General features: G+C 43.1%; 2 protein-coding genes across 6 annotated transcripts in view; both read left to right on the forward strand.

Moving 5' to 3' along the window:
- LOC144129143 (tudor domain-containing protein 7A-like) overlaps nt 1-9,716 on the forward strand; it is a 72,038-nt gene extending 62,322 nt beyond the window's left edge. For all 4 annotated transcript variants that reach the window (XM_077663080.1, XM_077663081.1, XM_077663083.1 and 1 more), the window contains 3 exons: nt 1,820-2,273; nt 3,367-3,502; nt 6,736-9,716. In XM_077663080.1, coding sequence (XP_077519206.1) covers nt 1,820-2,273; nt 3,367-3,502; nt 6,736-6,977 — 832 coding nt within the window. In that variant the 3' untranslated portion in view covers nt 6,978-9,716. The remainder of the gene's footprint in view (nt 1-1,819; nt 2,274-3,366; nt 3,503-6,735) is intronic.
- A 1,522-nt stretch (nt 9,717-11,238) lies between these two features.
- The window catches only part of LOC144129149 (sorting nexin-17-like), a 28,630-nt gene continuing 12,170 nt past the window's right edge, over nt 11,239-27,698 (forward strand). For both annotated transcript variants that reach the window (XM_077663093.1, XM_077663094.1), the window contains exons 1-11: nt 11,239-11,423; nt 14,322-14,396; nt 17,411-17,528; nt 18,402-18,577; nt 19,763-19,850; nt 20,205-20,289; nt 21,441-21,603; nt 24,424-24,564; nt 26,065-26,127; nt 26,521-26,655; nt 27,374-27,580. In XM_077663093.1, coding sequence (XP_077519219.1) covers nt 11,364-11,423; nt 14,322-14,396; nt 17,411-17,528; nt 18,402-18,577; nt 19,763-19,850; nt 20,205-20,289; nt 21,441-21,603; nt 24,424-24,564; nt 26,065-26,127; nt 26,521-26,655; nt 27,374-27,580 — 1,311 coding nt within the window. In that variant the 5' untranslated portion in view covers nt 11,239-11,363. The remainder of the gene's footprint in view (nt 11,424-14,321; nt 14,397-17,410; nt 17,529-18,401; nt 18,578-19,762; nt 19,851-20,204; nt 20,290-21,440; nt 21,604-24,423; nt 24,565-26,064; nt 26,128-26,520; nt 26,656-27,373; nt 27,581-27,698) is intronic.

The following is a 27,698-nucleotide window of genomic DNA, read 5'->3' on the forward strand; positions in this document are numbered from 1 at the left end:
GATGAAAAAAAAAAATCGTTATTGCTATTTTTAAAAAATGTACTAAATAGCATCTGACACCAGCAATTATAACTAATTTAGGTAATTGCAAGTCAAATTGCTTTTGCAGTTATAGAAAGACATGAGGTGTGCAGTAAACCAAAATAGCCATTATGATACCATTAGTTGTCATTGTGTAATAGTGGAATGACAAAAAAACAATTTATGTGTGAGCATTTTTGAGAAAAAATCCAGCATTTACAGAAAAGAATTACGTGATTTTACTTACTGTGGATCGTTGCACAGCTAGACGTATAAGAAATAAGCATACAAAGTTTCATTAAAAAATCTTGTACGAGAATAAAGTTAGAATTGGTCACTTAAGAAGGAATGGCAAACAAAGCAAGTTTAGAGAAAAATGACAAAAAAAAAATGCCATAAGGGATTAAAATCCACCATACTTGCTCAGCTTCTTACTCTTGCTTTTGCTTATGTGGCAGCTCAGTTTTTCTTTTCACGTGTTCTTTGCGCATTCAGTGCAGTGACAGGAAGATTTCCAGATGCACTGTCAGTCACCTGTCAGGCAAGCTTTTATTGCGTGGAGACCAGGTTTGATCCCAGTATGCTTCCACCATCCGTGTGTTGCCATCGTGGAATTGACACATGGCATCATACAAACTAAACTTCAGTGTTGCTAGGCTGAAATAACCATCCACCAGTGTGTTCCAAAATGCGGTGCGTTGCTTTTGTGAGCGTTTTAGTTATTAAATGCAAACTGAAATAGACATAGGTGGTAAGAAACAATTATTATTAGTCTAAACTAAACACTGAAGAAAGTACTTTTCCTGCAAAAAATAGGTAATTTTGGTGTAAAATTTTGTGTTTAGGTTATTACGCAAGATGCACGAGGGGTCACAACTTTGGCTGTATCTTTGGAGTGGTATAATTTAGAAACAGTATTTTTTGCAGTTCATTCAGAAATCAATGGGCATTTTGATGAAACAAAATTTCAAAAATTGATTCCTGTCAAAAACTTTGAGTTTTCAAAGTGGCGGGTATCTGAACATAATACAAATGGGGGCAATTACCTTGAGTTGAATTGTGCTTTGGAAAGTCTCTAATTATCATGCTTATTTTGGCATGCCTGTTTGCTGTTCACTAATTGTTTAGTTTATAGGGTTAGAAGGGATTACAGAATAAAACGAGTGCGAGGTTTACTTGCTGTCACGTAATCACGAAGCACTGTGTTCATTTTTGTGGTGTATTAGGAGTTGTGTATTCCACTGACCTTTCTTGCATTACCTTGCTCATGGAAATGTTTCAGCAGAGAGATGACATCTGTTTTCTTTGCGTGCATTTGCTAGGTTAGCTGCAGTTTTGTAGAAAATTACTGCATTTCTCAATCTTTGTTGAGTTGTGAGTGGTAGGCTGCTTATAAAAACTTGGAGCCATTATCTTTGCTGTGGATTAGAGGTGTACTTCTACTGAAGTTTAAGCTGAGGGTAGTGGCAGCACGGGCGACCAGCTGGCTTTGATCAACCAGGCCAGGCAACTGGAGGGCACGCTCCCAGACGGCTGCATTCTGAGCAGGCAGCCAGTCATCAGTAAGTCAGGTTTGGGAGGGCCTGTACGCTTGAGCTGTAGAGTACAATAAAGAACTGCCTGCCATTTAAAATTAGTAAGACATTAGCAGCGTTTTTTGTCACTCAGGCATTGCTTCATGCCATGAAACCATGTGCATTATTTCTTTTTAACTTCTCTTTCCTTCGCATGACAGTTTTTTGGGGGCAGCGTTGTGTTCTTGACTGTGTTGCACTGTTCTCTTTCGGCGCCGTTGCAGAGCTTCTGGTGGCTGCACATCGACGGCAGTCAGCATGCCTGTGCCGGGACCCCAAGGTGATGCTCCGCGTTGTAGTAGCACCAGCGGTGGTGTAACTACGGTGGCGACCCCAGTGTCTGAGCTGGCCTCTGTGGCCCTCAACCTGGGGGTATCGGCAGAGCATGAGGAAGAGGGCCTGCTTCAGGGCAAGCCTCTGGCTGCTCCCCAGCTTCCTAAAGTGGGCTCCTTCATTGACATCAACATTACGGAGGCAGCCAACCCGCTTAACTTCACCTGCCAGCTGTACGGACAGGGTACAGCGCTGGATGAGCTGATGGCAGAGATGCTGAGTTTCTATGAGGCGGAAGGATCCAGTGCATTTCCCGAGGGCTTGCCTGAGGCACTGCTCCGCAAGGGGCACTACTATGCGGGCCGGCATGTGGACAAGAGCTGGTACCGTGTGTTAGTTCAGCAGGTGAGCGCCCACTATGCACCTAAACCTGCATGTAGCCCTACCTTCATTGAATTGAACAAAACGGAGCGACTCTGCATGCAGCTGGGAGTGGCAGCCAGGTTTTATGTTCAGCGTCCTGCTTTGGAAGGAATGTTCTTAATGTATGGGTGAAAAAGAGTCAAATAAGATGAGTTGCACAAGATGGCAGGAGACTTGGTGATTTGATCTTGCATAGCAGTGGTAAATAAACTGGAGTTAGTCAAACACCAGCTGTGGCACCACTCTGAAGGTAGCTATTCTGTAAGTAAAACTTTCATAGTGGCCACTTATATAGCATCCACCTTGTACGTGTGAGGTACAGGGTTCAATCCCTAGTGCCGCCTGGTACCCACAGGCTTTCCCCTGGCCTGCTGTTTGGCCCCTCTGGGGGTAAAATACTTTTGCAAAAAAACACGTGAGCCATGGAACTGTTTGGCCATGCTGTCCTTCCTTGCACCATTAAATCCACCACAATCACCATCATCATCATGCCACTTATGCACAAACATCTCCAACTCTTGCTTCAATTCACGTCCGCAATGGGTTTGAATCAATAGGTAGATGCAAGACTTGGGGTAGCAGGTAATCACTCCAGTGTGTAAAACAGCGGAACTTAGCAGAAGGGTGTTTTTCTCCCAGTGACCATCAGTTCCGGGTTCATTTCCGGTCGGAGCGGCAGAAGCTTCAACAGAGGTGACATGCAGAACGTGCCCATGTGTGGTGTGATGTCTGCATATGTTAATGAACCCCAGGCGGCCTTCTAAATTAATCCACTACGGCTTCCTCATGGTCCATATGTCACTTCGGGACATCAAACCATACAAGTTACAATTTATTTCTTAATTGCAACATGGCATTTTGCAGAATTTTAACTGTGGATACATATTCAAAAGCTGTGTCATGCATTTGTAGTCATCTTATTTTGTTGTGCTTACCTTGGCACCCCTCAACTCACTGGTGCCTCTGATTCCAGGTGTGTTATATGAACTAATTAATGTGCCCTTGTCTAAGGGTGTAATATACGTTTGATGCACACATTCCCTTATAACCATTTTCTCCTCTCTTTAAATAACAGGTGCAGGGACCACTGATGGCGAGTGTGTACTTCGTGGACTACGGGGACTACAGCATGATGCAACCGTCGGAGCTGCAGCCTCTGTGGCAACGCTTCAGGCACTTGCCAGTGCAGGCCATTCAGGCCTCCCTTGCTGGTGCGTTCTTTGTGCATGCATGTGTGTGTGTGTGTGTTTGCAAATATTTGTGTCACCCCCCCCACTTTCCACTTTCAGCTCAGTCCGATTCAAATATGTGCTGGTTTTCTCTACTCTTTACAGTGCTGATGCAAAATGTAGGGGAAGAGGGGGGTGGGGGTGGGGGGGAGCGTGATTGAAAGATGAAAATTAGTCTTTTTTTTTTCTCTAACTGAATTAGAGTTGAATATTGCCGGATCATGGCAGAAAAGGCATTATTGAATTTAAAAAATTGTACATGGGTTGCTCAGAAACAAAAGAACAGAGAAAGGAATTTACACTTCAAGAAATGATTCCCACTCGCTTCTTTCTCAGCAGCATACTATTGCAGAAATCAAGCACTTTCAGTGAATGGTGCTGAGTCAAGAAAGTTGTGGACATAGAAAATGGCTTAAACCGAAGACATGCTACATGAATGGTTTCTTTCCTTGAACCTTTTACTTGATCATGGTCCCTGTGCAGGTTTCACTTAAGGTGCTCTGTTGTTCCTAGGACGTACTTTGCATACTGCAGGAATTGACTCGCTGCTTGGTGTGTGGTGCAGCAAGACTGGGGACTTTGTCTTTCAGTTCATGTAGTAGTGAGCCGCAGTTGCAGACTCATTGGCTTGCACGGGCTGGTTCATAATTCTCTTGGAAGGTACTAAAAAGTGCGTCAGAAGATTTCAATAGCTTTTAGGTGTAAGGGACTCTACCTGCACTACCTGTGCCATGCAGCAGTGTATGATGGGCATTTCAGTGTTTGTGAAGTAGAAGAGAATTCATGAGCCATTTGCTTTACTAGCTGTAAAGCTTGTTTGACAGTGAGTATTTCAGTTCCTGTCAAGGATATTAGGCAGCATTCTTCACTGTATACAATTGGCTGTAGCATATTGCTCACCAAAAAGTTATGGTCAGCCTTGCCAGGTCAGGCCAATGCTCTTTCCTTTCAGACCAAGTGCTCCTAGGGCATCTGGATCTGGTAGAAGCAAAAACACTATCCTAACGAGTTGGTCTTCTTGTATATGCTAGCATTTCGACTGTTTCCAGGCCTGTGCCTTAAGCTGTTGCACCGGGAGAAAACTCTGAGCATGTTAGCAAGAGAAGAAGCGCTTAACTTTTCGTTTCTCGTGCTGCATTAGCTTGTACAAATGAAAATTTTACTATCTAGATGCAGTCGTTAGGTTGAAACGAAATTATGAGAACAAGTAACGAGCTAGCAGGACATTATTTCTCCATAAAGTAAGCGTGCTCATGTTCGTGCTCTGGGGTTCCAGGTTACTCGCTCTGAAACTGGTCAAAGTTCTTTGCCAGTTCTTAGTCTGTACAAAGTGCACGGTGGTGGGTCATTTTGTTGTGTATAGAACTTTTCATTGACGACTCCCTGCATTGCCACATTACTTGCTGGCCTGTTGTGTGCACTTGCGGCTAGCGCAGTGGAAGCGGCAGAACCGGCTTGCAACTGCCCAGAGTGGAGGCATTTTGACATCCTCCTCGCCCGATGGAAAGGTTTATAAGTGGCACCGTTTCATAAGATTTACTGAGAAAAAAAAAAGCGGCTTATGCACCATAAAACTCTATAATGGTTTCGGGAATGTGGATCAGGTTGCTAGGAACATTTATCAGTGTGACAAGCGAACAGTCATTTTGTCATGCATACTTTATCAGTGAAGAGCCTTATTCTTGTGTTTTGTGTGTCCTTATGCTTATAGTTATGTCGGTATTATACTGACTTGCCAAATTGCATTTTTAATGACTAACTTCTGTATATTATTACTGTCTTTTGTATAGTACTGCTCTTTTCAATAACAAACACTTAATTTTTAACTCATTAAACTTCATATGGCAGATTTGTGGGCAGCTCTATATTCCATCTCATAAGTTCCTTTCAACACCATGGAAGGTAGAGACCTTCTCAGCCAATCAAGCAGAATGCATTTAACGTGTTACTCTGTGCCTCGTCGTCTGCGTGTCATCTGCTCATGACGTACACAGATATGGTCAGAAAAGAGCATAAATAAACACTGTTTATGTACAGCCCGCATCAAAAGTATACAGCCCAAGAGGTTTGCTTTTGAGGTGTTTAGTGGGGCTCCCTAGCACGTCTAGCAGTCCAAAGCTTGGGAGGATTGTGGACACAAAGCCATTCCTTTTTCGAGAGATTACAGTCGCTGAGGTTTAGACATACAGCAGGCTTCACAGCCTGCTGTATGTAACCCCTTGGGCCATATACTTTTCAGGGGGGGCGTACCATAAGTGTACACACGCTTACATATGCTAAATGCAAGCACTTTGCGGGATGTCACACTATTTGTCACATTCACACATTTATTTGAGCGTATGCAAATAGAGAGACGACAGTCACTGTCATCATCATCATCATCATCACACTTGGTCTAGTGGTGCCACCTGGATGTTAGGGTGGGAACCATTTTTGTCAACCAACTGATGCTGCTCTTTAAGCTTAAAAGCAGTAGAATTGTCACTTTAAATAAAAAATAAATCAAATTTAATGCTCAGACGTTTTGTTATAGGAGAGATGAGACGAAGCAAAAGCCCGATGCCCCATTTATGTGCAGCGAATATACTGAAAGCTGCAGTAACGACAAATCCAATCCTGAGCGAGGGGTACTGCTTCAAAGGGTGCCGCCATTTTGGAAACAGTATTTCAGTGTACGCAGAAGCCACACACACTAAACTCGGGAAATAGCATATGTAACACGAGTGTATGGTAAGGCCCTATTTGGAATAGTGTTTGGCACATGTACACTGCAAAGCATGCCACTTTTTATACTGGCACCACATTCTGCAGCGTGAGCATGTCACCTTTGAACATATTGCAGCTGTGGTAGTGCTGCAAGGAACTATTGAGATGTAATATAGGGAGGAACAGTTGCAGGAGGAGGGGGTCCTAGTGGCATAGTGCATTTCTTGAACTTTTTTCATAGGGTTGTTGAGATCCTCATTCAGAATTTGTCACTTGGGAGCATGGTCGCCTTCCTGTCTGTGCTTCTAAATTCACCTAGGATTTCGACTGTTGTTCAGGGCTTTTTCGCTGTACATGCCTCCTTCACCATTAAATTCCATCCATCATTGTCATCAGGCTTGTGCTTTTTTGCTCACCTTAGTGTGTTTTCCCTTTCTGCCCTGTATGCAGTGTGAACATGTCTTGTTGCTCTCGTCAGCTTCCTGCATCATGCCTCTTGCCCCACGCAGATGTGACGCCCATGCAGGAAGACTGGAATCCTATTGATTGCATCAACTTCCGCAACATGGTGAAGGACAAAGCATTTGTGGCCAAAATTATTGAAAAGTCGCCTGACACCAAGACTGGTGTGGAAGGGTCCGAATGCGTGGTGTTGCGGCTCTACGACACCTCCACCAGTATCGATGTTTTGATAAACAAGTTGCTTGCCGAGCGCAACATTTTGCGCTATACCCCCCGCTCCTCTGACTGATGTACTACCATGCAGCCCATGGCTGACCCTAACTGTATACTGCTAGGAGACCTCAAAACTCGTTTTGCTTATTGTTTGGCCTTTTTTTCACTTTTTTTTTCATTTTCTTTCCTTATTGCTGCCTCCCAACAGTAGGGAGATCATTCTCCTCTGACAGTTGTTTTCGTCTCTTTGTTTCTCCCTGGGAAGCTGACTGATAATGACACTGCGCACGTGTGCCTTCTATGCTCCTTTTTTGCATTATTGCCTCGGCTAACTCTTAACCTGTGGATCAGATCGCAGAGTTATTGGGCAGGAAAGTGGGAGCCCTCTTTTTATTTCTTTTTTTTTTTTCACTTTCTTACTCATCCTTATGTGATGGAGGGGGAGGCTTCTGAAGAAGAATTTCCTACCTCAGTTTTTCCTCTCTGCTCCTGTCCTCGTTGTAGCAGCCCACCACTACATTCTTGGTGTGTACACGTGAGCAGTTGAATAGCATTTGCAACCTACTCTTTTTTCATGTCAGCAGCTTGAGCCTTTTGTATGTGGCAAGCTAGCTTGTGGGGGACTAACATTCCTGAAGCTTAAGCGTTGTGCTGAATAGATTTTTCTCCCAGTCTTTTCAGCTTATAGGTTATTAGTTCATTTGGCTGCAGTTTCAGGCTTTTCATATTTTTAGCTTACATCTTTATGTGAGGAGATCATGTTTGAGAAGGCCACGGTTAGTGCTGGCCATCCATGCATTGGCAGCTATGCAGTAGAATTGTGCTTTGAGTTGCATTACTCATATAGGAGTTGCCATGCGGTGCATTTTATGATTTAAAATGTTTTTTCGCTGGTTGCTGTTTTGTGCTGAATAGATTTTTCTCCCAGTCTTTTCAGCTTATAGGCTATTAGTTCATTTGGCTGCAGTTTCAGGCTTTTCATATTTTTAGCTTACATCTTTATGTGAGGAGATCATGTTTGAGAATGCCACGATTAGTGTTGGCCATCCATGCATTGGCAGCTATGCAGTAGAATTGTGTGACCTACAACATATATGCAAGAGAGTGATATTCATCTTCATAGTGCTGGTGGCACAGGCTAGCACAATTTATGCCCCATAGTAATGCTCAAAATTCGTTGATGTTGGTCAAAACATTGTAATGCTGTAATGTGGTACACTTCGATATAGTTGTGCTAAACACAATGGTGCCCTCTCTTTCTGGATAAATGTAAGCCAAGACGGCGGCAGGTTGTTACCCCTTCAGCTGAAGTTCTACTTGACACTCTTTGCACGTGAGGGGGCAAGGTCACTGTGTCGGAAGATGTGCCACTTCTTGCACTTAGTTTTTTTGGAGGACTTCGCTCAACTTTTTCATCTCTTAATGCAATAGCAACATAGTATTGCAACGGATTTAAGAACTGGTTTTCTGTTGTGACATAGCCAGTTAAATACATGGTGTAGTCTCTCTTGTAATATTTTTTTGTGACATGGAAAGGCTTATAAAGAACGTTAGTTTGTAATATGAGTATCCTCTTTGGGTATCCTGTAAAAATGTGTACCTGCACAGTGCGTTATGGTGGTCTGCGCATTTGTGAAGTGCTGTTTTAGTTTTTGACATCAGACTTGGAAGATAGCATATGAATAGCTTTGCACGGGAATCGCTAGTGCGAATCCCCTATCCCTGCTTTTTTTTTTTTCTCATGTATATTGGGTTGAGGAGTTTGTATTGGTGGTGATATTTCCGTGCTACCGTCTACCTACTCTAGCCCAAACGAAACCCAATATGCCTGTGCTCGCTATCATCCCTGCTTGGGTGTTGTGATCTCTTTGAGCATTTTTTTTTTGTGTAGTAGCAGTTAAGCTGCAAATGTTTTGTTGTGTTGCTTATGTTTGAAAATTTGGTGTAGTACATTACTTACACACTTATGTTGTTTGTGTGAGTCGTTTATTGTTTTTCAGAACAGTTTTTCCTTTTGAGTCTTGTGTGTTATGTTGCATTTCACCTTAATCTCACCTTGTTTGTGTGGTGGGGTGCTGTAGTCAGATTTCATGGGCACAAATATTATCTCTGGCATTTCACTAACTTATAAAGTGACCTAGTTATAAATTAAATGTGTTTCTTTAGGACGGAATCAAGACTGTCTTGTTGAACATGCAATATTCTTTATGCTCCTTACAGCTGTTGCAGCAGACACATTACAAGTTTGTATTCAAGAGAAGAGTTTTATTTGAAACTGAAGCCTACAGTAGTTGCGTGGTACAAATCTTAAGGTGAGGAGTTAGTGCAAGACTGAGGATAAGTTTGTACCCTTTGTAATAGAAAAATAGTTAGCTTCTTGGTACTAATTCTTGTTAGTAAAGCAATAGTCTGTTTATAGTGTGATGCTTTGTTTATCTGTAACAAGTGTGTTCCTAAGTCACTTAACACAAACTTTGTCAAATGTAAAAACTCAACCTTTTGCTACTCTTAGATGCTTGGCATCAACATTTTGCCTCTGTCATTAAATTGGGTACTGCAAAACAATAGATCAGCTGAAATTTGGACAGATATTGCTGCTTTGATACTCTTCTTGGCAAGATGTTGGTGTCATGCGTTTCTTGCCAAACTGGTTCCTATATAATCTCTCAATAGCACCTATTTATAAACTTTTGCATGTTGACGTGCTTTTTGGTGCAGAAGAATGCCAAACAATGGGAGCAGGAATGTTACGAAGATCTGTACGTCCAGTTTGCTTACACATTTTTCTACAATAAACCTGCATTCCAAATTTTAAGCATGTGTTTTGTGTTTGTCGTGGTTGGTTTCTAAGTTGTGCCTTCAAACCACATGGCACAGAATGTTGTTACAGAGTTGAGCTGAAGAAGCCGCCGCGGTGGTTGAGTGGTTATGGCGCTCGGCTGCCGGCCCGAAAGACTCGGTTCGATCCCGGCCGCAGCGGTCGAATTTCGATGGAGGCGAAATTTTAGAGGCCCGTGTGCTGTGTGATGTCAGTGCACGTAAAAGAACCCCAGGTGGTCGAAATTTCCGGAGCCCTTCACTAGAGCGTCCCTCATAGCCTGAGTCGCTTTGGGACGTTAAACCCTCCATAGACCATAAACCAAACCAGAGTTGAGCTGAAGGAATTTGCTGTTGGGGATTCAGCATCTACCAGAGTTAGCTGTGCCTCACTGCAGAATGCTGGTGAGTTGTCTGAAGTAGTGGTACATTGGAAAATTGGCCGCCTTAAAAGAAATTAAGGCAATGCAAATGACGGGGCGACAGTTTCATGTATGTAGCGAATTTAAGGCAGCATTATTTGGCTGCACACACAGATTTACTGGACTGAGTATTGAATGTGCTGTCATTCAAGAAGACTGGTATAAATGGCCCTCTTGGCTAAACCCTGGATAGGTGGCCAAAATTTATCAGCAGAAAAAGTTTTGGCATCAGTTGCCACTACGAACAAAGCTGTATGCACATTAGCCTGATGGTGCCCACTTTGAAGTTCTGCTTTTATGGCATGACATCACTGCAGGTGACATATGTACAACTCTTGTTTCAGACAAAAAAAAAAAGTTCCGCGGGCAAATGTGGAATTTTGAGCTTTGCTGCCAGTGAAATCAATATTACATAGACACTGTTGCGATGCTAAACACGCATCGTAAAATGCGTCTCTGTTAAACCGCTCGCTTAATAAATTGGCGCTGGAATGGAGATGGTATACGACAGTCTTGCTTTTTCAATGCAAAGTTTGGATCTACTTTCCCGATTTGATTAGAATTAATTATAAATGCGCGTCTTCTGCAGCACTGGTGACTCCCATAAGCAGCATTCGCATAGTGTGCGTTTAGTTACAACGGTATGTATTTGATTAATTTATATGTGAGGAACTTGCAAACATTTTGAGCTTTAGTACTTCAGTTCACCTCCATCGTGTTTACGTTTTTGGTTAAATAATCGCGAAAGTACAATGACCCGGCGTAGAATACTGAATGAAAGCTGCCCATGACAGCCACAGAGCCTTGAGCTATGTATTTCTAGAGACCGTACTTCAGTGCTGAGCTCAGCGCTTGAGCCCCCTCCAAACAGCTGATGCGAGAACCGGGAGTATCGGAGGCTGGCTGAGCGAGCGCCGCCTTGCCGTCCGCATATATTTCCTACCGTATTAGTTCCATATCTTATTTATTCACTCTTGTACTAGTAGCTTTCGTACTGATTGTTTTGCGCGCTTGAAACCAGGTCTGTTTGTTTATTTTCTTTCTTCGTCCAGAGAACTATTTCAATTAAAGCGCGTACGAACACAACTGCGGAAGACCGCGATACGGACTTGTTGTTCGGTCCAGGGGGAATGGCCAGCCGGAGCATATGTAGCAAAAACATTGCTATTGTCGCTTCTCCTGTGCCCCATGTGCTTTGGTGAAGTCCAACTGCTTGCGTAACGATGCATTTTTCGATACCGGATACGCAAGAACTTAAAGACGAAAGCGGCTCTACTTATGTCGTGAGTAAGATGCTTACGATCTGAGCAGCGTCGTGGATGAAACCCCGCTGCGCCTGAGCTTCACGCTTTTCGGGTAGCGTGGGCCGCTGTCCACGTGAGCTTGCGATAAATGTGTTGCCGGGAGACCGTTACTTCGAGGACTTGAAGTCGCAATAAACGACTCGCAAGCGGAAATACCTTTTTCGGAGGGTATCGAAAGTTCAGTCAACCCGCATGTGTTGTAGCTTGCGCTTGCGTATTTTTACTTTATGGAGCGGCATCGCCAAAATTGCTTCAGCAGCTGTATTTTAATATCGAAATCTTATCGTAGTGCTGATATTAGGCCGACAGATTTGTGATCGGTGTGACAATGTTATTTTATGCCTGTTCACTGCCTGCAATCTTGAGCGGGGTTGTATGCCGAACGATCGTTTAAGTAGGGCGCTGTTCCCGTTCCTCATTAATGACTTGATGAGTTATGTGCAAGAATGACAATAGACGCAGTGCCCTGGTCAGAAATGGTGGACCACAGTTTAAAGCGGCATATGCTTGCGCAGGAGCATATGATCGTCTTGACAGTTGCAAAGCGTTAGCCGAAGTTTAGCACCGGACGCCAAATGACCCCCACTCCACCACTTGATTTGTTTCGTGTTTTGATTACTAGGCACGCCCTGTTGCTGATAGTACTTTGAAGGCGTGGTATTGAATGGAATGTCACGTTCAACTCTTACGTGCACGCGTCAAGATACGGGTGTGCGGTCTCGGCGAGGCCAGACTATTGAACTATAAACAAACGAGCGCTTTCTTGATATATCCGAGTACGCGAAACTTAATGCCATGGAATTCAAGTTATCTGGTGTCTAGGCTGCAAAAGAAGCATTCTCTAAGACGCCCTAACGCTCAGAACTGCGCAATTTGCAGCACAATAAGGGGTTTCAAGTCGCGCTATGTCTTAATATTCTTACGTGTTTTAATTTTTCATTGACTCCTTTGTAGAAGGTTCGACAAATTTTCGAGTTATTGTGCGATTCCCGTTATAATTTGATAGATAATAGTGACTTTTGTCACTTAAGTCGTGAATAGCTGTAATGAACAGGTAAATTCCAGATAAACCATGCTGGCCTACAACCTAGCAGAACCCACGTTCAGTATAATATAAATTCAGCGTCGCAGCCTTATTTCAACGCATTAGGGCGCTGTTCTTGCCAGCCAACTGAATAGGGCTATTCAGCTCAAATGTATTGGTGAACAGCTACTTGGTCATTGTCTGTACAGATTTCTGACTGTTTCATATGTCATTATATTCAACAGTGACACCTAACCCCAAATGAAAGTTAACCAACTGGAAATCTGCTGGTTCTAGCAGTGCTGGTTCCAACAGTGCTGGGTTATTAGCACATTCCCAGCAGCTGCTGGGACCAGAGCTGTTGGAACCAGTAAGTGCCCTGGTAGCATTGAAACATTAAAATAACTTCTTTGTTTGGATGAATAATTCGTATGACCTATTATGTTCTACCCTTCTGAAATATTACAATTAAGTGCTAACGTAACAGTTTCTAGATGCTAAGCACATGCAAAAAAACAAAATCACGGAGAGCACTTACTGTTTACATGCTTTGAATGCGAAAGCACTGTATCTTCATGAGCTCGGTTGCGAGGTTCATTAAAGATGCCTTCCTTTCTAATTGCACACCTACTCATTAGCATACAATGTTAAGGAAATGCATACACTAGGTTCATCTTTATGCGCCAACAAATAACTCGGTTTTGCAGCCTAAGGGTTACGCGCTTGCCTTGCAGTCTGATGGTCCTTGGTTGAAATCCTCGCACCTTCAAAAGAAATTTTTCTTCTTTGCTGTAGATGTCACTATCTTGTGGCGTACTGCTGATGTCACTTGAGAGCATGGTGAAGTCAGTGAGGAATTTCGTGCCATGGACGGTGACAGACGCTGGCTTTTGTGCTAGTGGGATATCTAATGTTTTCACATTAAGAGAAAATGCTTGCAACCTATGCTAATATGTCACTCTGCAGGACCATGCGGATCTGCCCTTATAGTGAGAGCTAGCCCACACATATACAGCTTCAAACCCTACTCGGCAAGCAGTGACAAGAGCAGCAACAAACTACTATACAGATAACTTACATTTAGAACTCATACTCTGACATCGATACTAATACCATGCACGCATGGCATAAGTATGCACGCATACTTATGCCATCTAGTAAGGGTGTACCAGAGGTGTCGGTGAGGAATGGTTAAAGGGCAAAATTTTCTCATCAAATTTTGGCACTCAGCAATTTGCAGCAGGCACAATCCAGGAGATTTAGCTGAAAATTGCTGTTAGGTAAAGAACATCATTACTGTTCAAACAATGGAAAAAGTTCTCCAAATTGAACGGCAAAATGTTCTCAACTGGAAGCAGCATGCTCCTAGTTGGGGCCAGTAGAAACAAGCAAGCTTTGCTGCTGGAACCAGCTGGCTCATTACAAAACCACCAAAGGTCCTGCCGAGACCAACTGAAACTAGCAAATACCAGCAGATTCCCAGCTGGAAATTTTCACTTGGGTTGGCAGGTCTGGTTGTCATACACAGCAAAAAAGGGAAACTGTGAAAAATGGAGATTTGTTATTTCATCCCCATTTTTTTCTGCCTTATCCTTGCTGTTAAACCTGTTTTATTTTATATCGTCTTTTCTTTTTGTCCTCTGGGTGAGCCATCTGTACAAAATCTGTACTCTTTGTTTGGTGCTTGAGCTGCTTCCGAGAGCTACGAAATCAAATTATTTATTTAAAACAGTCACAAGTGTTCCTCACGCCACTTATTTTTATTGCAAAGTCTACTGAATATTTGACATTGGTACTTTGGGCTGTACTTGTTTCATTTTGTGATAAGTTTGTTCTGACTGTTTCTCTTTCAGGCGTACAACATACATGTGAATGGAGCCTTCCACTGTGCTGTTCGCTACAAGCAGTTACACAGCCTGCATGATCAGGTGAATAACACTGTGCAAGTGGTATACTTCTCTTGTCAACCATGTGCCTGACAGGAACCACATGGCATGGCAGTGCATTAATACAGCTATTGACGGTGCTCATAGCCTAGGTAGTGCAGTTTTTGACAACTTGTTCAGCGATTCTGTGGCATGATTTGCTCTGGCAAATTACTTTGTGCAAAGAAATTATCTGCCTGGCCTTGTGCTTTCTGGCGCTAAAGAAGCGCTATAAAGTATTTGTGTGACTGAGTGCTTCCGTGAAGCGAAATATGGCTTTATTGATGCATCTTCTGAATAATATTGCGCATGTTTACGTTAAATTGAGTGTCTGGTTTTGCAGGGTGAATGGAAATTTTTCGTAGGTGGTGTGAACTCTGTTTAGCCCGGTTTCAAGATCAGACTCTTGTGGAGCACTCATTTTAAAACTCAGGAGTTCATTCTTTACCACGTTTCAGACCTTAATGTTGTATGAGCTTATGAGCATATTCTATTGGCAGGACATTGATTTGTAACCTGATTTCAACTCTTATAGCTGGCGAAACATTTTTATTCTACCGATTTGCTATCTTATGCATTACTGTTTTTGGGAAACTACTCTTGCCATGTTTAGCTGCTGCTGTTGCTTCCAGGGGCTAGCCTGCTGAGTAAACCACAATGCTGAGCTAGTTGTTTCATTCTGACTGAAGGCATTTCATAGTGTAAAAAAAAAAAAAATCAGACAAGGGTGAGAAACGATGGGACAGGTACTGTCACCCTTTGAAGCCATACACTTTAAATCGAATTGTTCTTTTGGCAACAAAGTAATGTTCTCATGGAGTAAGATAGTAAGACTGTTGGTATTTCTTTGCAGAGTATATTGTGCCCATAAAGTTCAGTGCTGAGGAATTGATTATAATACAAAACCGTGAGGATGGCCATACTGCATAACACTGTTTAACTTGGCACAGTGACTGTTTATCTCTGTAATTTTGACATGTGCTGACATCCATGTGTCATTGAATGCCTACTGGCCAGAATGAGAAGCAGCAACAATTAAGAAGACATTTTAAGCACAAACCAAATTTCTGTGCCTAAACCTGAGATCATCATTACATTTGTGAGTAGAATGTAGTGAGAAGATATGGGCAAAAAGAAAATATGAATTTTTTTCCTTTGCACAGTTAGAGTGATTTGTCTCTAACTCTATAAAGCATTTATAGGTATAGCTCAAGTATTCCTTTCTCCTTTTCTGTGAGCTACTGTTGAATGAAATATGCTACACAAGATTTTTTTTTGATATTTGAATTGCAAATTGCACTTGGTTTTACTTGTATTGAATGATATCAAAAACCTTCAAGTGCCTGCCTTTTTGTATGCTGCATTTCATACAGGTGTATTCACTGTGCTAAGATTTCAGACATAAAGTGGCAATATTTACAAATATAAATTATTGAGCATGTTTTGCAAATACTTGTTGACAGCTTGAATGACGCTTAATGTGTGAAAAGCTCTTTTGCTGCATTGGCCTGATGCAGTTGTAGTACTGAGTTCATCTGGGCTGTTTTTTTTTTTTTAAGAAATGATTGGTTTGTACAGTGTAATCCTAGGTCAGAGAAAGGTGACAAATTCTTGCAAACTAATGCATGTGTTCACCCAAGCAACTGGCTGTTGAGGTTTGTGTTTTGGCACCAAGCAGCTTGTTACACATGATCCACAGCACAGATGCCACTGCACTAATAAGGCCTTTTTTTATTCTGTGCTTAGCAAACTCAGTGGGTAGTGGTAAAGGTTGATTGTTGTTTTTTTTACGTGATTACTGGGAGAAATTTGGTTTTATCTGTAAAACATCCTAGAGTTCATATCTTTTTCAGGATTTTTTTGTATGTGTGGTAATTATATAAAAATATTAAACGTAGATCGCACTTGTCTGTAGTACACAAAAACACCTAATTTCCTCATACAAGTAACAAAAGTGTGTTTCTCTCAGACAACACTTACCAATTTGCTTGTCTGTTTTTTTCAGTTCACACCGGTTTTGTTGAAGTAAAGGGTATTTGCAATCTGGTGTTCTCAGAACATTTGGGTCCTACAGCCTGTAGAGCTTTCCAGTTTACCTCAGATGGAAGAATGCTGCATCAGCATCATAAGCAGCCCTATGTAATGTACAACATCATTGTATTAGACTCTTGGCAGCATTTGCTAGCTTGGGATATCGCATATGGAGTCATGCCAAATGAGACATGATGCCTGCATTTGTATTCTAGGGTTCATTTCTAGCAGGTACTGTTTGTATTAGTTGTAGATTGTTGGCTCAGGCAACATTTGGAGAATAGGCTCAGGGTAGTTGGTGATTTCCAGTTTTAGCAGAGTCTGCCACCTGATGACTGTGGACTATGATTTTGAGAAAGTGGATATCTAAGAAGAAATACGGTTTCACGTGGCTTTTCAAAAAGCTTATCTAGGATGCAAGAATGAATAATAATTAGGCTTTAAGTACAAACAAAGAGTTTTGTGGAGAAAGTGTCTTAACCCTTTGAATCGCTGTGTACACAAATGTGTGCAAAGTGAACTCGCAGCTTTTTTGAGAGTGGACTGCACCTGGCAATGATTTGCTTCAAGGGAATTTCTCGTTCTTCATCTTGCAAATAAGCTTTTTTTTTTTTTTGTGCCATATAAGGAACGCAGTAAGCAATATTTTGTGAAACACTGAGTGGAGTAGCACGTTGTCTGCCATTTTTGTGCAGACATATTTTACCACCAATAGTATTATCTTTTTTTTTTCAGTTTTAAGCGTAATGTGCACCTTCAAATTATAAATTATTTCGATGATCCTTTGGGTCCTTGATGATGGCATGTCAAAGGGTTAAGCTTTCATTTTATGTTCACTCCTTACTTCTGCCAGAGTATGAGGTATGGCTCTCACCAATATTTGTAAAATTTAAGGAGTGGCCATATGACTTCATTTAGCCCAACTTCAGTGCTGGTAGTGTCATTACAGGTGCAAACTTTTGTGCATTTTCTTTGTTACTCTTTAGCTGAAGAAGGTGTTTGGACAAGCAGCGCTGCCTCATTTCCCACCAAAAAAGCTGCTTCCATTAACGCCGACACAAACTGAGGAACGACGTAGCTGCCTTGAAAAGTACATCCAACTTGGTAGGTGTGCAATATATAATGAGAGCCCAAAGATTGGTGCTTGCACCTTGTGAATAATGGTATATTATGTACTCCGGTAGTTGCGAGAACCTGCGAGTGCTAGTGTGTAAAGTGATGCTACATAGAAAGTTGGTTCATCTTCTCACTTTCGTGATGTCATCTGTGGAAAGGTGCCACTTATTTCACGTTTAGTCACTATGATTGTTTCATCTTCATGTGTTGTATCACAGCTGGTGAGTTTGCAGCTCACATGCAGCGACTGCCTTGAAAGAACAGAATTGGCGTTTTGGTCAGTGAACTCCTTGTAATGTGCTGGCCTTGTTGAAAGTCCAAAACTGAAATATCAGCCCCTCGAAAGCACCACCTCCCCATTTTTTTGTTCGTGTTTGTTAAACAGTGACATTCAAACAAAATGAAAACATAAGAGTACTGCACCACTATTGTGGTAAATGTTTGAAAGAAATGATGAACAATCCCAGTGCTTTGGTGTCATATCTTATGTCTGTAGCATATTCGGTATTTTTGTAGTTAGGGTACGCACAAGATAAACAGTGACCATAGTGGTTTGATAGAAAGGAAGACTTCATAAAGGCCTTGCTTTATTTTGTTTTTGTTCTGTGCATTTATGATTTATGTGTCATTTTAGAGTAAACATTCTCAAAGACCTTGTTGAGTCATTTTTGTTTATTTGTTTGTTGAATGAAGAACTTAATGCATGGGGACAAGCTGAAGGATATGGCACTCTGCACTTTCTGGCTGTTTGCCAGTATTACTTGTTTTTCAGTCACTCAGCCGAGGCAGCGCGTTGAAACAGTGATTGATAGCCACTTAGTCACTGTGGAGGCTGCTAACAGTTTGTGCCTTGTTCCACAGCCAGTCAAGATGCCCGTGTGTCTTCCGACGAGGCTTTCACGGGCTTCCTGCTGTCTGCTCAGCAGGAAACCATGGGTGCACCTCCTAAGGATGTTCACTTCGATGTATTCCTCATGAACTGGCAAAAGGTCACAGTTTCTGTGCTCTCAACGGATCCCACCGATGTGGTTATGGATGTGAGTTGATTCACATCTGGATGTGAGTTTGTATTATCGCATGCAGGTGATGGCAATTAGAAAACGATTGTCAGACAAGCTTAAGCTTGCCAAACAAAACTCTTTATCTGGCTCAAAACTGGGCTGGAGCAAGGCGAAAACATATTAACCTGTTCCTGCAAAACTGAGCTGAAATTTAATAGGGCTTTGAATCACATGCACAGTCAACAGTTGTTGAGAACAGGATCTCTGTGGCTTACAGACAGCACTGGTTCAAAAAAATTGCAACTGGCACTGTGGCCTGTGAACAGGCTGGTATTGCCAGCATGCCTTTCGTTGAAAGAGAAAAATGACAACACTACATGCGATCTAGAAGCCAAAATGGCAGCACCAAATGGCTACTGTGGAACAATGCAAATTGGTACATATTTATAAGAGCCTTCAGTCGTCATGACTGCAATGTTCTGTCTTCTGGGAAATTCCATCGCGATGACTCAGAGGTTATGGTGCTCGGCTGGTGACCTGAAAGACTCGAGTTTGATCCCAGCTGCAGTGGTCACATTTGGTGAAGGTGGAATGCTAGAGACCTGTGTTCTGTGCACTGTTGGTGCACGTTGAAGAACCCAGCTGGTCGAAATTATCCAGAGCCCTTCACTACGGCGTCCCTTATAGCCTTAGTTTCTCCATGGCGTTAAACCCCATAAAACCATTTTTTTCTGGGAAATTGATTTCTGCCTCATTTTTGTTGCTGTCTTGATTAGCTGCTTGCCAGGATTGTGTATTTATTTGAGTCATAAATAGCTTTTCAGGTTCAGACCATTAACAAAGGTTTAGTTGCAGCCGAGCCCTGGCCCAACAAATACAACAAGTTCACAGACTTGTAAATTATTTGGTTCAGCTGAGAATTTTACTAAGCCAAAAGGTATTCTGGTCATGTGTCTACTAAGTAATCCTATTTATTTTTTTGTTTGTTGAACTGATAAGGCAAAATTTGGTTTTGTTAGAAAAAAGTGTGTCCCCAAAATGTTTCAAGTTAGTGAGCTCTCATTACTTGCTCATGCAGATTACAAGGTGTGGTGTGTGCAGTGTTTGTAACAAGAATAAATTCTGTAGGTGTTTGGTCACTGCAGCTTTGTTCGTCTTGTTTGGACCCACTGCTACATTCGTTGATACTCATTGGCACTTTAAATTCTTTCTTCCATGCAGGCTGTAGCAAGGGAGATTGGATTGCCTACGGACCTCACTTGCTATTTTGCTTTATTTTTAATAAAGAGGTCAGATGTGGATATGATCAGTGAGTGTCTTCTTTATTTATGTGCATATACTGAATTTCACAATTTTGCTGCTGTACTTATCTTTTTCTTTTCCAAGGCATGCATGTAGAGAGAGACAGACCTGAGAAAATAAGAAAACAGGATACATTTTGGATTGAACACAAATGAACACCGTGCTTGTGCAGCTATTTGTTTTCTGAACGGATGTTGAATTTTTTTTTTCCCATTTGGTGGCAAGTTTTGAAAGGGGTTTTAGTGTGTAGACTTAACTTGCAGGTGCTTTTTTGGGTGGTGGGGACATCAATTTTGTTTATCTTATTGAAAACTGCGAGGCTCTTAACTATGTCCTGACACATTTCTTCTCTCTCTCGCAGTCAAAAAACGGCTAGAAAATTTTGAGGCGCCTTATCTCTCCCAAACATCAGCTGGGCCCGGACATTGTGTAGTCATTAGAAAAAGGTAAGGTGGCACACATATACAGTTTTTCCCTGTCAGACTGGAGTCTGCATGATAGTATAATTATAGCACACATTTCATTGACCAGGCTTATCACTTATTTTGACTAAGGCCAACTGGCTGTGTAGTTCAAATTACTAAGGCGACAAGGATGCCAGAATGCATTTGAAGTGCATAGTGTCGTAATGTTTACTTGATATGTGTGGCTCTTTGTCAAGATGTTTAAATTTCGTGCTTTTATAAAATTTAAATGGCTAGTGCAGTACAAAAAATGGAGGGGAATCTCAAGCTCTGCCTTAAAGGTATGACGCGCTAGCGTTAATGGGTTGACGCCCACATTTGCGGAATTGATCATTCTCTACTTTTCATCATGTATCTCTGGGAGTCCTCAAACCACTTCTGTTGCAGTGGTGCAGTGGTAAAGTAATGCGCCACTGGCAGGGCATGCGAGACTTGGGTTGCTTCATCCCCAAACCCTGCAAACTCTCGCGACCAATCATTAATTTAACTGTCGCCTGCCACAGTAGGCGGCTTGCTCACAATCTGGTGGGCAGGTTGTGATGGCATTACAAGATAATGTGACCTAGGGGGCCCACCTCCAATCTGAGTTGGGAATCCAGGTTGCTTCTCAGGGGATTTTTTGCTCACGCTGCCGCTGCTGAGTTTTCCACTGAACGGGGCCCCTAGCACTATTGCTGTAAAACCAGGCTCCTTTAAGATAACTGCTTGTTTTAGCAGCCGGTTGAGAACAGTCAAGAGCCAGCTTACATTGGCACTCTGAACTTGTGAGTGTTGAGCTGGACAACGTTCCGGGCCTCCTGGCCAATTTCAAGGCCATGCAGTAGTTGTTCCCGAGGATGGCATAATAGCAGTGTGCTTCAGAATGCCCTTTAATGGACAGGCTTCCCTTTATTTTGACTCGTGCCTAGTTGCGCACTCGTCAAACATGATAGGTTGCAGACAATCCTTGTGTATTCATGTCGTCTGTGCCTAGATGAATACTTTTCCCCATTTCGCTGTCCTGTTAACTCATGCAACACTTAACTGCCCAACTGATTAGTGCCCACATGCTGTTGTCAAAGAACTGCAGGGCTGTATGTTTTTCTTATCTCCACCTGTTGGTAATTTCACCTTTTTCATGTCTCTTGTGACAGCTATTGGGACAGCAGCTGGGATGATGCCTTAATGGATGACCGCATAGCCCTGAACCTGGCCTATGTGCAGACACTGAGTGATGTGGAACGTGGCTGGGTCGTTGTACCAAAAGACACTCAACGACAGCTAGCGACTCTTCAAGCCAAGGGCTCCAAAAAGGAGGTTCGCGCCCTCCTTTTTGGTTAATCTTCCTATCTTTGCCATTGATTGAACTTCGTTTACTGTGGTTTTGGTTACAACATGCATTCGGATAGAACAGACTCAGTTAGGTGACTAGTAAGCTAGTTTCGGTGTCTTTACAATTGACTTTTCAGCAGCGAATGCTTAACTTTAGGTGCTCTTCGGTGTGACCTGGTGACGCATCTGTCAACAGCAGCAGCTACGATAGTGGCGAAATTTCTTCGCATGAATGGTCTCCGAACAAAAGTTGACCGCTCTCCCAGCTCGCGGGCATTGCTCAAAAAGAAAAGAAAAAGTAACTAATAAGGTGGTGCACACGCATCCGCTTTTGTTGAGCTTTAGTAAGCTAGGGCTGCAAGAGATGGAGAGGCTCCTTTCCCCATCCTGCCGCCACAGCTTGCAGAGGAGAGATGTACTACATGTCTGCAGCTAGCTCCTTGGCACGTAGTTCTTCGCGAACTCATGCCCGCTTACCTTTCATTCATCGACCTCCTGTGCAGTCGCCAACTTTTCTCCGAGTGCTTTACTTCCCACAAGACTGTGACATCACGGCGCATGCACAGGTTAGGACGTTTGCAAAACAATGCTAACGTAAGCGACGATGTAATTGCAAGGGCAACTGTTAGGAGCTATTGGAGAGTGAAGGCGATAAAACAGCGCACCTTCTAACACTCGCATGTTCTGATATTGCGACTGATTATGTTGATGAGTGGCAATACAGACAGACTGAAGTGCCATTCACCACCAACGCTCATGTGGTTGCCTTGGCTGTAGTTTCAAATTCTGGTGCAACGCATGTTCATGAGCTGCGAAATTTTTCGCTGAGGCTTCCTATTGCTTGTTGAGGAAAACGACTGCCAGCATTAGCGCGTCGTGTAGGCAGTGACAGCACGCAGTTCAACATATCGTTGGCAGAACCAAAGGAACTCGGTGCAGTGGCCTGGAGTGTCCTCCACGCCCACTCCAATGTAATGCAGTCCCTGCGTACGGGATTCGATCTTTTGATGTTGGGCTCGCCTGTAGAATGCCAAAGCTGTAAAATTAGTGATGCTATGTACAGAATTATGCTCACACAAAGCTACTACCCACGAATAGGCCCAAACTGCCTTTGGTCTGCAAATATAGCGAAATAGGTTGGCTCCAGACACAGATTGCTTCCTCTCCCTTGATTCTGTGTGCTCATTTCCAATTCCTGGCTGGTGGGATCACCTTGAAAATGAAAAGGGAACATCTTTGACGGAAGTTTGTCTGGTTCGGTTTGAAATAAAAGTTGAGAAGTACACACACCAACGAGTAATTTATTTTCAGCCCAGTTTTTCGGGACAGGACTCCGGGAATGCTCTCCGCGTATGTTAATGGCCTCCACCACGTGATAACAAAGGGAAAGCAAAGGCCACACTCTGCTGCTGCTTGTTCGCCTCTCAGTCACCCCTGAAGAAGGGACGCGTTGGTCCCGAAACATCGGGCTGAAAATAAATTATTTGTTGGTGTGAGTATTTCCCAACTTTTGCCTTGAAAATGGATGCTCAAATATAAAATCAAAACCCAATAGCTATACAGCTACCTTTTTAGAAGTGCTAACGCTGAATAAACAAGGCCTTGTATGCAGCTGTGTAGGGCTTGGAGGTCACTCTGGCTATAACAGACTCGCCCATTGTTATAGTGAAAGTCTGATGTAACAGTATTTGTGTTCTGCAGACTTCTCTTACAACAGACCAAACCTTGGACCCTGTTCGGGTTTATTCTAATGAGATTATATTGTAGTGACAGAGAACCACCTCTGTGCAGTCACTCATTGTACAGTGCCATCAGGCTTGTATAGAGTGCCTAAGCAGTGCACTGCAAAGCAAAGAAAGTTATATACTCGACTGCACCGGCAGTGACAATGCTTGCATGTGAATTAACTCGGCCATAAATGCATGCAAGCAACACAGATAGAAGTGTTGCACCTTGGATTGGGCTCCTGCGTCTATACTTTACTCATTTCCTATGGCATGGGTAACACAAGCACTCTCCAAAAGGAAATACCTTTCCTCACAAGATGAGTTTTCGTCGATATTTCCTCTTGGCGAGTGTTCGTTTTGGGTATGCCGTCATCTCTTTTCCTCATCAGTCAAGCTTTCGTCGAACCTTGGACTACATTTCACTCATTTTTAGTTCCACAACACAGTGCTAGGAAACTAAACAAGCCTGAAGAGGCCAGTGGACTGTAGAAGTTAACGGAAGTGTGAATTAGTCCAGACCCTCTTGCATGCTAGAATCTGTTGGCCAACAACTTAGCTCACAGAAAGTGAAGCTACACAGGTTTGGAGTTTAGGGTCAGCTTCACAAATGCACAAATATTAAATGGCCTCTTTCCATAACCTCTATTGTAGAGGGACAAGGAATCTAGGGCAAATGGTCATTCAAAGACATTGTGAAGAAAAGATTGGCTTTTTGTTCTGCAAAGTCTGCTTTATGTCGTAATCCATATTCCTAATCTTGTTCCCTACCATTGCAGCTGCTTTATTTTGGGTCATAAAACACAGGTAAAAAAAAATAAGGCCAAATGAACTTGATTATTGAGAGCCTTTGTTTGAAGGCTGTCTTTCCCTGTTCTTTGCTATCTGAAGCTGGCACTCATGTAATAAGCTTAGGTGCCGATTTTATAAAATGGCATGCCGGCAGAATATTTAGTTGCATGCCAGGAACACTAGCTTATTGTGCCTGTGCTTGTTTTCTGCTCTTATGTGCACAATATATGGTACTGCATAATAACGAGTGAACACATCTTGAAGCGTATTTTACCCTCCAATTTTGCAGTATCTACAACTGGCACGCACCCTCAAGTATTACGGCTATCTCCAGTTTGCGCCCTGCTTCTGCGACTATCCACAGCCTGACACTCGAGTTCTCATCAGCGCTGGTGGCAGAGAGCTCAACTTTAGGCTTGCCTTAGCACAGGTAAATTAGCATTGCCATTCTAGCAGTTTGCTGTTCTCAATTAGCCTGTTTGTCTGTCATCACAACGGAGGATCGCGAGCGGTTAGTTCCAGGTATTATGCCTGATTTCTTTACAAGCCCCTTGTCTTGAATCGCATTGGAAATGTTCTTGGTAACTTGCAGGCGAAGGGGATTGTGGGACAATTGCTCCTGGTGAAGCAGGTGGAGTTAAGGCTGCTGAGTCATTGCTAGCATGTAAAGTAGTTCAACTCTATGCTTGGTGGGGTGGAGCTTACCTTGGCCTCATCGTGCCTAGCCTGTGCTGGCCACACTGTGGTATGTAAGCATGTGCCACAGTCTTGTATTACAGTGGAGCTCCGTTCTTTTTTCTTTTTGACTGCTAAAGTCTCCTTTCTCAATTGCATCAGTTTCATGCACGCGTGTTTACTGCTGTCGCCTGCTAACCAGCTGTAGTAACTAATTTGCCTGTGGCTAATGCAGAGCACTTAAAAGTATGACACCTCAGTGCTTACCAGTGGAGCCATCAGCAGGGAGGGACCAGAGAGGTGTTAGTGCAGCTGCCAGTGTGTGCATATAGTCTTTGGCTTGAAATTTATGGACTCCCTGTGATGCACTGATTACAAACATTTGTCCAAGGTGATCAGGTTTAGGGGCCCTTTAAAATGAATTGTGAGCGCTAGAAGTTAGCCAAATGCATGATCCTCATATTGTTTGTCACACACATTTCTTGCTGGTAATTCTTTAGCACTATAGCCATTTCACTCTAGCTGTTTTTTAGAACGAGTGAAGAATTATAAAAAAAAAAATGGCTGTGGTTTAGCTCTGGTTAACCCTAGTTGAATTGCGAAAGCTTCACTTCCTCGGCACGTTGTCTACGCAGCGTCTCATTCTGACGCTCTCGAGAACTGAAAGCGGTCTCTTTCGCAGTTCAAGAGTCACTCCGAGACGTGGCACTTCTTCTAGCCGCATCTTCGTTAAGACGCTTCTCGAGTCGTGCGGCACATTCTTCTGGCGTCTCTTGAGCACGTTGTCTCTTCCTCGCTTCGTTCTGTCGTTGCGTCTCTTTCGCACTCTCCATAATGACTACAATACACTGAGGCGAAGCGCATATATACACGCACGCGCGCACACACACACACACACACACACACACACACACACACACACACACACACACACACACACACACACACACACACACACACACCCGAGGCGACACCTCCTCTCCCTCTACCCTAGCGGAGCACATCTGGTAGAGCGAGCGGCGATAGCAGCGGTGTCGACGGCGGCGCCATCTGTTGGAGTGCGGCTGCGGCGTTGCTAGGCAACAGCGGCTCAAGGTCGTTCGTTGGCCATGGCATACAGCATGCGACTGAAGTGCGCGACGAGCCGAAATGGCTCTCTGGCTGGCGTAGTGTTGCTTTCGCAACAAAAAAGTTTGAGAAAGCTGAAAAAGGCAGATGTGTCCACCTGCTCATGTGACATGTTGGTTTTTTGCAGGACCAGTACAAAGAAATCAGCTTCCGAGTCACAAGGATACGATGCTGGCGGATCACAACCGCTGTGAGTTGCTATATATCGTCTGCGTAAATGATAACCAATACTGCTCTCCAAAAAAAATAAATAAAGACACTTGAATTTGACTTCTTAGCCATCTACCATCTCTAGCTTAGTCTTATGTTTGTGGCAAGAAGCTTAAGTTGAATTTGTTATGAGAGAAAAAGTTCTGACGAAGCAGCCAGCAATCTGTGGAAGCAAGAAATCATTTCAGTTTGCTAGTCGTAAAGAGGAAGTTTTTACAGTTTCGTAGTGTGAAGGTAGATTTTGTCTTCCACACTTGGTAGTTTTTATGGGGCTTGAAAAGTTCTGTTAACAGTGTTGTCCATATCTTGGCCATCTTTTCAGTCTTGGTGCCTCTGTTGTTGTGGCCTACTTACATTTTCCTCACTTCACTAGGTGATGGACAGTGCAAACGGAGAGTGTTCCGGAGACTCGCAAAGCTCGGATGGGAAACGCCACAGGCTGGAGCTATCGTTTGAGTACCTGATGAGCAAGAACAAGCTCCAGTGGATCACAGTGGTTAGCAGCCAGGTATGTGGTGATTCATGTAATAGTAACGATTCACCTGTTTAAAAGGCATGGGAGCGCAGTTGGTTAGATGGGGAAGAATTTTTTGAATGTGCATGGCAGTGGACATGTCAGGAAGTCTGCCATTTTTTTGTTTAAAAAATTTGTTGTGATTTGATTATATAAAACCCCTGGCTTCTGTTTATAATTTTTAAATTTATTGATATATCAGATGTCCCTGTTTGGGTTTTACAAAAGGGGTAGGTCATTACAGCATGAACACCTTTAAATGTGCTTTATTAGTGTGGTGCTCTATTGTGCTCTACTAGAGGCACCCCATTGGTTTCTTTTGCTTTGTTGTTGTTTTGTGTATACCTTTTTTTTCACTGTGTGTACTTATTCTGATTTTTAAAAATAAACTCTCAGTTGCGAGTCAGTGCTTGTGGTGTCTGTTCGTTTTACGTGTGTCATCTTTTTGTGTTGTTTTTCCCAAGATTCTATACCAACTAGCTCATATGTCGATTTTACTCCTTTTAACACGGCTCACCATGGCCAAAACTTTCACTGCTCCTGCTGGCCAGAGTACCATGATATGTCATGATATGATGACATTCATGAGATGACACCATATATCGTGAATGATATATCAGAGTACCATGTGGCTGCCTTTGATTTTGATTGTGCCTTGGCTCAAGTGAGTGCCTTTGAGAGGGCGAGTGCTGCAGCATTTTCTGTTGCGCAGGCGATCCTGCTGAGCGTATGCCTTCAGGGCATGGTGGGTGAGCTGCTGCTCAAGAAGCAGGGAGCTGACCGGCCTCAGGGCACCAACCCTCGCCAGAGGCCAGGCAGTGGTCGCCGGGGCTCGTGGAGCTTCCTCAAGCGCGATGGCTCCAGCTACCAGATCTCCGTCAGCCGATCTGCATCCAGCGACGGCATTGTCCACGAGACTGTGAGTGCTGCCTTTCGCAGCTTCGGTTGTCACACTGCTCGGGCAATGGGGAGGGAAAGGAAGACACTTGTGCCCCGTATATATCCTGTAACGACTGTTACCTCAGTGCCACAAGTTT

The sequence above is a fragment of the Amblyomma americanum genome, chromosome 4, assembly GCF_052857255.1.
Source record: "Amblyomma americanum isolate KBUSLIRL-KWMA chromosome 4, ASM5285725v1, whole genome shotgun sequence".
NCBI classification, from domain to species: domain Eukaryota; kingdom Metazoa; phylum Arthropoda; class Arachnida; order Ixodida; family Ixodidae; genus Amblyomma; species Amblyomma americanum.